The 13,613-nt window shown below is 48.3% G+C and overlaps 1 protein-coding gene across 1 annotated transcript; it reads right to left on the bottom strand.

Moving 5' to 3' along the window:
• Positions 1-481: 481 nt before the first annotated feature.
• Positions 482-3,778, bottom strand: LOC138366010 (involucrin-like). Its single transcript, XM_069326728.1, has 2 exons — positions 3,718-3,778; positions 482-1,662 (listed from the first exon to the last, which is right to left on the bottom strand). The coding sequence occupies exons 1-2, from the start codon at positions 3,776-3,778 to the stop codon at positions 482-484; spliced, it is 1,242 nt and encodes a 413-aa protein (XP_069182829.1).
• Positions 3,779-13,613: the final 9,835 nt, after the last annotated feature.

The following is a 13,613-nucleotide window of genomic DNA, read 5'->3' as shown; positions in this document are numbered from 1 at the left end:
TCCTTAAAGATTGTTATTTAATGAATAAAGCTTATTCCTAATAATGGATACAATAGGTTGATGAAATAAATGGGTCTCTAGGAGCAGTTTCACTAGGTTCTTAATATGGTAGTTAGTTTCAAAGAACATTCTCGCGAAATATATGAGTCTCTAGGAGCAGGCTTCATATGAGCTGCGGTAGGATAACAATTTTTGCTTGCAGTTTCACTAGAAATTTCATGCGACAGCCCTAATGAACCCAAGTCTTAGTTTAAAGAGAGAGAGAGAGAGAGAGAGAGAGAGAGAGAGAGAGAGAGAGAGAGAGAGAGAGAGAGAGAGAGAGAGAGAGAGAGAGAGAGAGAGAGAGAGAGAGAGAGAGAGACATGCTTCACATCGTCACCCAGAAAATAAGACTTGGGACCTTCTCTCGTGTGAGTGCGATGGAATTTAATAACGGCACCGGCGCCGCTCGCCTGACTCAAGAGTGCCCCATTACGAATATTTAACACAGTTTATTTGAATACAGGTCGACAAGTATAGGCTCCTGCTGGGACACCTGTCCTTGCTGCTGGGACACCTGTCCTTCCTGCTGGGACACATGTCCTTCCTGCTGCGACACCTGTCCTTCCTGCTGGGACACCTGTCCTTCCTGCGGGGACACCTGTCCTTCCTGCTGGGACACCTGTCCTACCTGCTGGGACACATGTCCTTCCTGCTGGGACACCTGTCCTTCCTGCTGGGATACCTGTCCTTCCTGCTGGGACACCTGTCCTTCCTGCTGGGACACCTGTCCTTCCTGCTGGGACACCTGTCCTACCTGCTGGGACACATGTCCTTCCTGCTGGGACACATGTCCTTCCTGCTGGGACACCTGTCCTTCCTGCTGGGACACCTGTCCTTCCTGCGGGGACACCTGTCCTTCCTGCTGGGACACCTGTCCTTCCTGCGGGGACACCTGTCCTTCCTGCTGGGACACCTGTCCTTCCTGCTGGGATACCTGTCCTTCCTGCTGGGACACCTGTCCTTCCTGCTGGGACACCTGTCCTTCCTGCTGGGACACCTGTCCTACCTGCTGGGACACATGTCCTTCCTGCTGGGACACATGTCCTTCCTGCTGGGACACCTGTCCTTCCTGCTGGGACACCTGTCCTTCCTGCTGGGATACCTGTCCTTCCTGCTGGGACACCTGTCCTTCCTGCTGGGACACATGTCCTACCTGCTGGGACACATGTCCTTCCTGCTGGGACACCTGTCCTTCCTGCTGGGACACCTGTCCTTCCTGCTGGGACACCTGTCCTTCCTGCTGGGATACCTGTCCTTCCTGCTGGGACACCTGTCCTTCCTGCTGGGACACCTGTCCTACCTGCTGGGACACATGTCCTTCCTGCTGGGACACATGTCCTTCCTGCTGGGACACCTGTCCTTCCTGCTGGGACACCTGTCCTTCCTGCTGGGACACCTGTCCTTCCTGCTGGGATACCTGTCCTTCCTTCTGGGACACCTGTCCTTCCAGCTGGGACACCTGTCCTACCTGCTGGGACACCTGTCCTTCCTGCTGGGACACCTGTCCTACCTGCTGGGACACATGTCCTTCCTGCTGGGACACCTGTCCTTCCTGCTGGGACACCTGTCCTTCCTGCTGGGACAGAGGTCGTCCCTCCCTGGGACACAGGTCGTGTCCGCCTGCTCTGGTAACTCGTAATTCATTTCCAATTTCTACAACTTTTCTTCACCCGCGCCCTCTACCTGTTGACCTTAGCTCCCCTTCCCCCCCTCTTCTTCCTCTTCCCGCCTCCCTCCTCCTCCCTTCCCATCTCCCCATCACCGAGAAGAGGCACCCCCCCCCCCAGGGAGCCCGGTGGCCCCCATAACCCCTGTACTCCCCCCCCTCTCCCTCTCATTCTTCGCCTGCCGTCGTAAATTAACTTTTAAAAGCTCATTATCTAAGTTTGCTTTTTTGCTTCCAAGATGCCGTTAATGCTCCATCAACATAAAGATTGGATCCATCTTTGCTTCTCTTCTTCTAGGTCCTGTTTCTCCTCCTGCTTCCCCTCTCCTCTTCCTCTTATCCTTCTCCTTCTCCTCCAAAGGAGGTAGGAAAGATATTACGCAAGTTGTCAACATCCAGGGAAATATAGCATTGTATTACTGTAGGCTAGGAAAGTTTCAGAGTGGACACCACTGTCCAGTGAAGATGATATTTACAAGAGTAACACAGTGAAATATATACTCACAGCAGGTCCAGATCAGTCATCCCCATAGCTGTTGTAGTAAGCTATTGGAGAGGCTTCAGTAAAATACTCAATAACATCGATAAAATTGGCAAAACACCCGACCGCTGGACACAGGGACTCATAATACCCACACCCAAGCCTAATTCACAAAAATTCAAACCCATCTCTCTGACGTCGTGCATGTGTAAGGTTCTTGAGAGGATTATACTCGACAGACTAATGTTTCAAATTAAGCCCCACCTTGCTCCAAACTTGTATGGTTTCCTTCTTGGAAGAAGCACACAAACTTGCTTTGCTGAATATTTTATCAGAGAGAGAACACGCTCTCAGGCGGCATTTATCTCCAAACTGCTTTTGATACAGCTAGCAGAGAAATAATCTTAGAAAAACTAACTTCTTTTGGAGTTAAGGGAAGACTGTTGACATGGCTCAGGGGTTACCTGAGTAACAGAACCGCCTCAGTCCTTTTCAAGGGGGTCAAAAGTAAACTTTGTGCACCCTTTGAGTTGGGTACACCCCCAGGGTGTAGTGCTAAGTCCCACACTGTTCAATGTTCTGATGCACAAATTAACAATTGATATTCCCACACCACCTGACGAAGCCGTCATCTGTTATGCCGACGACATATGCATCGTTGCAAACACTCAAACTAGACTGCAAGCTCTACTTGATTCACTCGCTGCTAAAAGCATTGAATGTGGTCTTGTTATCTCTATAACTATATCCAGAGTTCTCCATCCCCAAGAGAATACTCATGTCCCTATAACTTTCAAGGTCAACAACCAGAACATTGAAACGTGTAGGCAGCATAAATACCTTACCTTGAGGTGCTTCCTTGGAGTTGGTATTAACAGTGACATTGTAAACGATCTACACCGTAGGTTAAATGAAAGACTTAAACCACTGAAAACCAATATTCTTACCTACTGGTAAGAATATTGATATCAATATTAAATATGCTAGACTATTCTATATGATGTTTGTCAGATCTCTACTTGATTATCATGCCTTACATCTAATTAATTTCCCCGCCTCTGTGTTGGACAAACTTGAAGTAGTACAGAATGAAGCCATGAGGGTAATTCTTGGTGCTCCAAAATGCACAAGAATCATCAACATGAGGGAAGAACTGAAGCTTCCAACCATACTAGAGAGAATCATGCAAGTCAACACTACCTTTTGCCTTAAAGTCATGAGAGACCCTACATCTCCTGCATTGCTCAGAGACAAATTATTTAGTGCTGTTAACACCCTATTGACTGGTGCCAACATACCAACTTATTCCTTTTATGATAAATGGCTGAGCAACAATGCCTACAATCTCATCAAACTCGACATTCCTTTTAAGTGCAATCTTCCTGTCTCTGATATTCCTCTTTATCTGTACCCCACCATTCAAGTATCATACACACCTGTCACCAAGAAAAGTAAAGAGAATCTTGCTCTTCTCAAAGCTGTCACACTTGAAACAATTGCCTCCTCCATCAAAAATTTAAGATCTCACGAGCACTGTGTCTACACTGACGTCTCAGTCCAATCTTGTACTGGACGGACTGCAGCGGCATGTAGGTTTTATAGAAATAATATTTGCACAAACACTGTCAGTGTCAGGGTTGAACAACTGGCTGACCTCCACACAAGCAGAACTAGCAACATTACAACTAGCTACAAGAATATTAAAAAACATTGGAGGAGTAATATTTTGTGATTCAAAGTCTGCTCTTCAAGCAATCGAAAACTTCTCCTGGAAGATCGACAGCAAGAACCTCATACTACCAATTATAAATGACCTAATAGCTGCACAGATTAAAGGATTTCGAATCTCCTTTGTATGGATATCATCACACATAAATATATCCCATCATAATGAGACAGACATTGCAGAAAAATTAGCGTGCAACAAAGATGAAGTTGAATTAGACCAAGGTATCCCCATCTATGCTGTCAAAACTGTATTGGTCCAAACACTCAGGTCTGATAGGATCTCAATTACTGACTCCCAACGACCCGAAAGCACCAGGATAAAAAGCTATGATTTGTTCAAATCTAAAACATATATTTATGCGTAGCACAAAACGTGGACCAGACGGTGCGACACAGTGGTTGCCAGGATCAGGTTGGGTTACCGTTACCTGTGGCAGGTGGCTGCAGGTGACGGGTCTCCCAATCCTGAGCACTCCAGGTGCAAACTCTGTGAGCAGGAACTACGGCATGATCTCCCACACTACATCACCGAATGCCCAGTTATTACACCATTCAGACCCGTTGACATGAGGTACCCGCGGCTTTGCAATTACTTTATTCACTCTCGTGTTCCTGAAGATATCTTCACAGTGTACCCAAAATTTGCCAGTGCAGGCTACTGAACATATGGCCCTGTATGACTAACCATCCTGCGAGATGGGGACTTGTATTACCACTGCTGCCTTATTCACGCTTGTGTTGATGATATCCTCATAATGCACCCGGAGTCTGCCAGTGCAGACTACTTATCACATGCCTCTGTATGACTAACCATCCTGTGTGATGGGGATTTTTAGCATCACTTAGCTAGCTTTTTGACACACTATACTCCCCTTCACATAGTCTAGGGCAGCTGCACAAACTCAGATGTACCTAATGTGTTAATAAAAAAATTAGATGTGAAGTGAACATCCAAGTTTTTAGTGAAATGCCTTCCAGTGACGTAAGTGTTGACGCGTCTCAAGCAAGTCTTGACCCCGCATTAGCAGTGAAAGTATCGCTGTGGCGAGTGTAACAAAGGAAACCCCGTGAGTCTTAACTGTAATTAGCAAATGCACTCTCTCTTGAGAATGAGAAGGGTTGAGATTGGGGAGGTTTCAGGAGATGGAAGAAGAATGGGCATATTTGATGAGCGGGAAGGAGAGAGGGGAGAGAAAGGTGGAGAGAAGAAGAAGAGGAGGGAAGAGAAAGGTGGAGCGGGAGGTTGAGGGGGAGACTAGGAAAGAAGGTGGCGAGGAAAGGAGATGAGGAATAGGGAAACAAATATAAGAGAAAAGGGGAAATTGGGGTGAGAGGTAAAAAAGAGGAGAGAGACCCGGGAACAGCCGTATACTCCTGCTAGTATCCACACAAAAAGGAAAACAACAGTAAAGGACCATGTGACCAGGTTGAAGACATAAGTTATAATTCTCACAGAAAACGACAAGGAGGTGTGTAAGCTCAACAAAAGATTTTAGGTTTAAAAGTCAACAGCCTGGAGAGAAGGGTTGCAAGATGTAAGACCAGAGGAAACAATTGGTAACACAGTCACTGGAGAGGAGGTTAAAGGATATCAAGAGGAATTAGATGCAACAATATCAGTAGAACCAGACTTAATATCACCATGCCTGTCAAAGAACGTTGCAGAGGTAGATTGCCAGCTGCTAACTAAACTTTTCAATAAAACACTCGAAGCTGGAAATCTCCCAGAAATCTGGACAAAGGCAAATATAATCCCAGTATTCCACAATGGGAGAGACAGGAGGCGCTATATTACAGTCCTGTGTCACTGCGTGTAAAGCTCTGGAGAAAACAATCAAGTTGAGACTAACCAAACACCTTTAGAGAATATTCTTTGTATCAACAGAACAGCGTGGATTTAGAAGGGGAAAGTCCTGCATAGTGACAAGTTCTATGACAAGGATGCGAATGTAAGACAGGAAAAAAAGAAGGGTGGGTAGTAGCTGTATTCTCACAGCTTGTGGTGAAGCACTTGATAACGTTCCTGGTGAGAAGCTGGAGTACAAGATGGAGGAGCAAGCATGGACAACTGGACGACGCTCGTCTTGGTATGGAACTATTTTACGGACAGAAAACCGAGAGTCAGAGAAGAGGTTTGAAGTTGGAGGAATGTAATAAGTCAACTTGTTGACGAGTCTTCCTTGACCACCTGGTCCTGCTCATATACATGACTGAGGCACCTGAGGGAGTGAGGGCTCCACCATGTCACAATGGTGGCGCCTGAGGCTAGGTCAACCCGTCCTCCTGATGGGACAGTTATGTTAGCAACAATATGGACGACCGCACGAATATCGACGTGATAGACAAATAGAAAGTAGAATTGATACTATTTATTTTATTGAGTCAGGAAAAAATTAAGATAAAACCAAACATAAATATGCCAAAGCCTAGTATAGTTCATACGTGTATTATATTAGGCCTCAGACAGCTTGTATTAGGCCTAGGGTGGATAGGTTAGGTCGGTTAGGTTTCATTAGTAACATAAATAGAACAACGTTTCCGGTTTGTCCAAACTCCGTAACACAAAAGTCTACTGTCTAATGGTGCATCACGTCCATATATGAACGATATTCAACATCAGTACTATAAGTACTTTCATGTTAGATGATGGACTGTCTTCACGCTAAGAGGAAGGCAACTACAGGAGTCTGAGAGACTAAATGATCTCCAGAGGCACACATTATCAGGATAACATCGGCAGCATATGCAACTCTGCAAAACATTTGAACATCGTTTATGAACCTTTGTAGACTGTCGAGCTTTTCAAGGCAATCTACGGACCTCGTTAGACTAATACCGGAACATGCGGCTCCAGCCTCATCAATCTTGTGAAACAAAATTAAATCGAAAAAGTACAAAAGATTGCAACATAAGCTTTGTGTTAGGAGCTACGAGGGGTGAGGCTGAGGGTAGGCTCGGGGGAACTAGACCTCACAACCTCGGAGGAGGGAAGAGACAGGTAGGACATGATCGCAACATATAAGATACAGAGGGGAATAGACAAAGTGGATAAGGACAGCCTCTATACAGTGAGAGGAAGGAGAATGAGAGGACAAAAGTGGAAGCTAGAGAAAGGCAAATGTGTCAAGGAAACGTACATAAGTTCCCGTACCCTGTATGGATGGTCTACATTTGGAACACGCTGGAAAAAGAAGTTTTGGAAGCCACCTCCATCCATAACTTAAGGCCAGATTAGATATGAATTCGAATGTAAGTAGTAGCAGTAGTAGTACCACAATCACCACAATCGCCACCACAATCACCACCAGCACCACCACAATCACCACCAGGATCACCACCAGCACCACCACAATCACCACCAGCACCACCAGGATCACCACAATCACCACCACAATCACCACAATCGCCACCAGGATCACCACAATCACCACCACAATCACCACAATCGCCACCACAATCACCACCACCACAATCACCACCACCACAAGCACCAACACAGTCACCACCAGCACCACCAGCAACACCACAGTCACCACCCCACTCATCACCACCATCACCACCACAATCACCAGCACCAACACAGTCACCACAATCACCACCCCAATCATCACCACCATCACCACCACAATCACCAGCACCAACAGAGCCAGTGTCGACATTTACAAGGGAGAGAGAGAGAGCCTTTGATCCTAAATGGTGTAATATCGAACACCTTCTCCCAGCCCACCGGTCCCAACTTCATTTCATTAGGAAGTCTATAACCGGGGCCGACTTTGTGGCACTTATGACCCTCGTGTGTGGCACTCAGGGTGAGAGACTGCACTCCTAGGGAGAGGGAGGGAGGGAGAGAGGAAGGGAGGGAGAGAGGAAGGGAGGGAGGAATAGGGTAAGGAGGGAGTGTTGGGGTGTAAAGGGAGAGTGAGAGAGAGATAAGGAGAGACAGATAAGGATAAGAGAGATCGGCTAACGACAGCCAGTAATTCCCAGGACTGGTGTTTTAATCTGGCTGTGGGAGGAACTAATGCAGAGGATAATTCAAGTGCTGCGGGGGATAATTAGCAAGAGAAGAGCCTAATTATCAGGTGCCAGTGCTCGTTACCGGAGACACTCCCCACCGCTACCGTATAGTGCTCACTCTCACAGTTGTTATTGGCTCTCACCTTGTAGTTGTCTCATCTCTCTCTCACCTTCCCTACTTCTCTCTCTCTCTCTCTCTCTCTCTCTCTCTCTCTCTCACGCTGCTAGACTATAACTCTGCGCCATTATTCTCACCAGCAAGTGGCCGGAGGAGCTCTTGAACCAATTTAAAGGTGAGGCCTCGGCTCTGGCAATACTGGCTCCAGTACGGCGCCTAATTGTACATGGTAACACTGCTCCTCTACACCTATACACATTTTATCTACCAACGCGAGATTCAGGATATATATATATTAGTATATTTTGGTAGCAGTCTTTCTTGTAAACATATGTTGTTGAATATGACCGAAAGGGTAAGATTAATACTTCTAACACGAATCTTCTCAATATTTCTTACGTTCTTCTTCACTGTCGAGGGTAATTGATAAAGTAACTCTCTAAAATTCATTCTTTTTATTCCTAGTCTGACACCTAAACGCGTTTCGTAATTCCTTATTACATTTTCAAAGACTTAGTTTACACACAAAATACATTCATACTTATACTCGTTTTAGGTGAGGTGAAACATAAGACAGAACACGAAACAATGGGATGAGAACATGAGTATGGAAATAACTGCAGGAGGCCTATTGGCCCATACTTCCTCTTGCTGCTTTCATATTGGTGCGGGGTCTTGAAGTGGGTAGAATATAGTTGTGCATTAATTGGCTGTTCATTGCTGGTGTTGACTTTTTGATGTGTAGTGCCTCGCTGATGTCGAGCCTCTTGCTATCGCTGTATTTATCGATGATTTCTGTGTTGCTTGTTAGGATTTCTCTGGTGATGGTCTGGTTGTGGGAAGAGATTATATGTTCCTTGATGGAGCCCTGTTGTTTGTGCATTGTTAATCGCCTAGAAAGAGACGTTGTTGTCTTGTCTATATACTGAGTTCTTTGGGGCTTACAGTCCCCAAGCGGACATGTGAAGGCATAGACGACGTTGGTTTCCTTCAAGGCGTTCTGCTTGACGTCTGGGGAGTCTTTCATGAGTAGGTTGGTCTTTTTTTGTAATCAATTGTATTAGATTTTGTAATCAATTTTGTGTCAATTGTATTTTCTGATTTTTGTCTGTAGGGATAACGTTCCTATCAATAATGTCTTTCGGGACACTTTCCTCCTCAGGTTATCTTGAGGTTATCTTGAGATGATTTCGGGGCTTTAGTGTCCCCGCGGCCCGGTCCTCGACCAGGCCTCCACCCCCAGGAAGCAGCCCGTGACAGCTGACTAACACCCAGGTACCTATTTTACTGCTAGGTAACAGGGGCATAGGGTGAAAGAAACTCTGCCCATTGTTTCTCGCCGGCGCCCGGGATCGAACCCGGGACCACAGGATCACAAGTCAAGTGTGCTGTCCGCTCGGCCGACCGGCTCCTTCGGTTGGCCCCTCCTCCAGGGCTCATAAAACGGAGGAAGGGTCCTGAAAGACATTATTTCTTTAGAAGACATGTTTTCTCTTCTTGCTTGTATGTTGGGTCGGGGTCTTAAAGTGCACAAGACCCTGAACCAACATAGAAGCAAGTTCTCAGCTACCTATTTGCTGTTAGGTGAACAGCAGCATCAGGTGCAAGGTCTCCCTAGGTCAACTGCTGACCTGTCTCAAGATGTAACCTACAAGAGTTGCCCGACTCACGTGTACCCATTGGCTGTCAGGTGAACACACACACCAGGCAAAAAGAAACGTTATCCAAACGCTTTTGTCGAACAGCGAGACTCGAACGCTGGACCTTGAGGTGTGTGTGTCGGGCCATAGAGCAGCAGACACAGTCTGCCTACAGCCCTCCCCAGCAGACCAACAGTGGCTCCCGTGGCCTCCTCCCAGCTACACAATGTCACATTTTTGTGCTCCTGGCTTCACAGGCAATCCGTATTTATTACATTTTTCTCTCAATTGGAATGAAATCTATAATGCATATTTTCCCCTTCTCTTCAGCCACTATATTATTGTCTTTGAACTTCAGTCACTTTTTTTACGTCAAAAACTGTACGAATATATCATATATTTTATATATATATATATATATATATATATATATATTGTGTTGGTGTGACGGGGCGGGTCAAGGGGTATATTACAGCCGGGTCTTCACTACACGTGAACAATGCACCAGGCGCCTGAAAGCTTCCTTCGCTCTGCGCTAAAAATTTTATGTGGATGACTTTTCCTTCCGGCGCCGCGTGGAGGACGTCCAGGCCGGGCTATGTTAGCCCCCCCCCCCCCCAGGCGGGGATGGAGAGAGAGAGAGAGAGAGAGAGAGAGAGAGAGAGAGAGAGAGAGAGAGAGAGAGAGAGAGAGAGAGAGAGAGAGAGAGAGAGAGAGAGAGAGAGAGAGAGAGAGAGAGAGAGAGAGAGAGAGAGAGAGAGAGAGAGAGAGAGAGAGTGTGTGTGTGACACGACTGAGGATGGTCAGTTCCCTCTTCCCTCACTATGTAACTCCTGTTCCTCCAGACGACCTTCACGGGTCCTCATCCACTTGAGTGTCTCAGTCTTCATGTTTGGCAATTCCGGCATCACCAAAATAGTCACGTCACGGCTGAGATGCACAAAGCACTTACTGGTCTAATTACAAGATCCTTCCTCTTACATAAATGGTGGCTCGCACGGCCCCTTGCTGACTGTTGACGAACACATGACGACCTTAGATAATTCCTTTGAGAATCTTGTATGTGGTGATCATGTGCACCTAACTCTTCTGTCTCCCAGGGAGCCAGGGAGTATGTATGTATATGTGTGGGCGCGTGCGTGCGCGCACCATCGCGCGGTAATATGAACCAAAGTGCCTATAAAAGAGAACACGGCCCCATATTTCACCTCTTCAGCACCGCCATTTATAGACATAAAGTTGTGAAGCGCGAGAATGGTCAGGAGGGTTCCCAGGGAACACCCGCCAACACTGTCGGAGCTGTCACGGTCCCCGTCCCCTACACCCGCCCCTCCTGCAGGTGTGGACACCCGCCCCTCCTACAGGTGGTGTGGACACCCGCCCCTCCTGCAGGTGGTGTGGACACCCGCCCCTCCTGCAGGTGGTGTGGACACCCGCCCCTCCTGCAGGTGGTGTGGACACCCGCCCCTCCTGCAGGTGGTGTGGACACCCGCCCCTCCTCCAGGTGGTGTGGACACCCGCCCCTCCTCCAGGTGGTGTGGACACTCGCCCCTCCTGCAGGTGTGGACACCCGCCCCTCCTGCAGGTGTGGACACCCGCCCCTCCTGCAGGTGTGGACACCCGCCCCTCCTGCAGGTGGTGAGGCGCAGTCTCTGGCCCACGATGACTCGCTGAACCTTAATAAGGTTGCGGTAACGGGTCAACAAACACCTCCAGACGTGCATGGTGACGTCGGTACGACTGTTATCCCGCCCGGTTTTCTCCTGGGGGGCAGAGGTCTCCACCACTCATGACCATAGTCCTATTACTCTAGGATGCCAGGAGCACTATTGTTCACCTGGACACCTTCACTCCCCCCTCCTCCCACTGCCCTCCCCTGGGGGTTGTGCTCCCACAAGTGGTGCTCCCGGGAGGAAGAGGGCCTTCCTCCTATGTCTCTCAGCGCCTCCGGGCCACTGGTGCTCCCTCGGAGCTCCACCAACACTTCCCATCCGTCATTCTTGCCATCTCTTGGGACTCGTACGGCACTCAGGCACAGCTGGTGTTGACCTCGTCCCTACGGTGACCACCGCGTCCCCTGGGAACATTCGTCTCCGGTTTAAACCGTTGTTGACATCACAACAACCCTCTCCTCACAACGCCCAGCCACTTTTGCAACAGTTTCTTATGAGGTAGAGTCAAAAGCTTTCTGATAGTCAAGGAAAATACAGTCTGCCCATCCTTCTCTTTCCTGTGTAATGCTTGTTGCTTGGTCATAGACTTCTATTAAACCTGTTAGACATGACTTGCCTTCCCTGAACTCATGCTGGTGATGTGATACAAAGTCCCTTCTCTCCAGATATGCTGCCAGGGTTTTTCTCACAATCTTCTCCATCACCTTGCATGGTACACACGTTAAGAACACCGGCCTGTAGTTTAGGGCCTCATGCCTATCCCCATTTGTGTATATTGAGACTACGTTAGCTGTCTTCAAACTCTTTGGTAGGTGTACCGTTTCCAGTGACTTGTTATTCACCATACATAGTGGCACGCAAAGTGCTTAATTCTGCCCCCTCTTTTAGCATCCATGGTGAAATTCCATCAGGTCCAACAGCCTTAGTCACTTCTAGATCGATCAGATACCTCCTAACCTCATCTCTGGTAATTTCAATATCTTCCAAGGCTGCTTGGTTTATCGCCACCCCTCTTAGTTCAGGGACTTCTCCTTGCTCTATTGTGAAGACCTGGACTCTCTTGTTGAGTTCTTCACACACCTCTTTGTCATTCTCTATGTACTCATTCTCTCCCTTTTTCAGTTTCATCACCCGTTCCTTCACTGTTGTTTTCCTCCTGATATTGCTGTATAGCACGTGTGTGACTCTCTGCGTGCGTGCGTGCGTGCGTGCGTGCGTGCGTGCGTGCGTTCCAAGTGACACGGAGTCAAGAAAACAAACACAAGGCAAGTGCCTCGCCTCATTGTTGCAACTTACCATTTGCAATTCCTGTAGCGGCCATAAACTCGCCTCCTTGCAAATGGAAAAGCCTACTCGCGGAGGAAATAAAAGTGCCATTGGCAGGTGTCAAGAGACCGTATACGCACCTGGAGGAGGCGAGGAGGGGGGGGGGGCAGAGCACGCTGCAGGGGCACGTTAGTGTTGCAATATTTAGTGGAGGAGGGAAAATGCGACCTTCTGCAGGAGGGAATGTTGGGGCGACGCGCGGACTCGACCCGGACGCTGATGGCGGCCGTATATCCCGCACACAACGGCGCCTTATAACACATATTTTCTCGCTGACTTGCTCGGGTATAAGGGAGCGGGATGGTGGTCGTGGTGGTTGTGCCCCCGGGGGGGGAGGGGAGGGGATGGGGAGGGGTCCTGGTGGGGGATTCTTTGGCGACGTGAGGGTGGTGGTGGTGTGGGAGTGGTTGGGCAGGTGAGCCACGGCGCCTCCTGCCCTCACTTAGGTGGGAAATATGGTAATGAAGTGATTCCCAGGCAAGGTGGGGAGAGGGTGGTGGTGTGGTGGTGGTGGTGGTGGTAGTGGTGGTGGTGTGGTGGATGGTGGTGGTGTGGTGGTGGTGTGGTGTGGTCTGGTGGTTGGTGGTGGGTGGTGGTGTGGTGGGTGGTGGTGGTGTGGTGTGGTCTGGTGGTTGGTGGTGGGTGGTGGTGTGGTGGGTGGTGGTGGTGTGGTGGATGCTGTGGTGATGGTGGTGGGTGGTGGGTGGTGGTGTGGTGGGTGGTGGTGTGGTGGATGGTGTGGTGGTGGTGGATGGTGGTGGTGTGGTGGGTGGTGATGGTGGTGCTTGCTTTACAGTGCTTACCTAACATTGTGACCGCAGGGGGGAGCTCTAGCTGTGTCCCGCCTATTAGACTCTTTTTACCTGTTACATTTTCATCTAATTTTTTGACACTCAAATTCGTTGACGAATCTGGCCTTAAA

The sequence above is a fragment of the Procambarus clarkii genome, chromosome 18, assembly GCF_040958095.1.
Source record: "Procambarus clarkii isolate CNS0578487 chromosome 18, FALCON_Pclarkii_2.0, whole genome shotgun sequence".
In the NCBI taxonomy this organism is placed as follows: Eukaryota; Metazoa; Arthropoda; class Malacostraca; order Decapoda; family Cambaridae; genus Procambarus; species Procambarus clarkii.
Note: the sequence above shows the minus strand (reverse complement) of the source record. Positions and strands in the feature narration are given on the sequence as shown.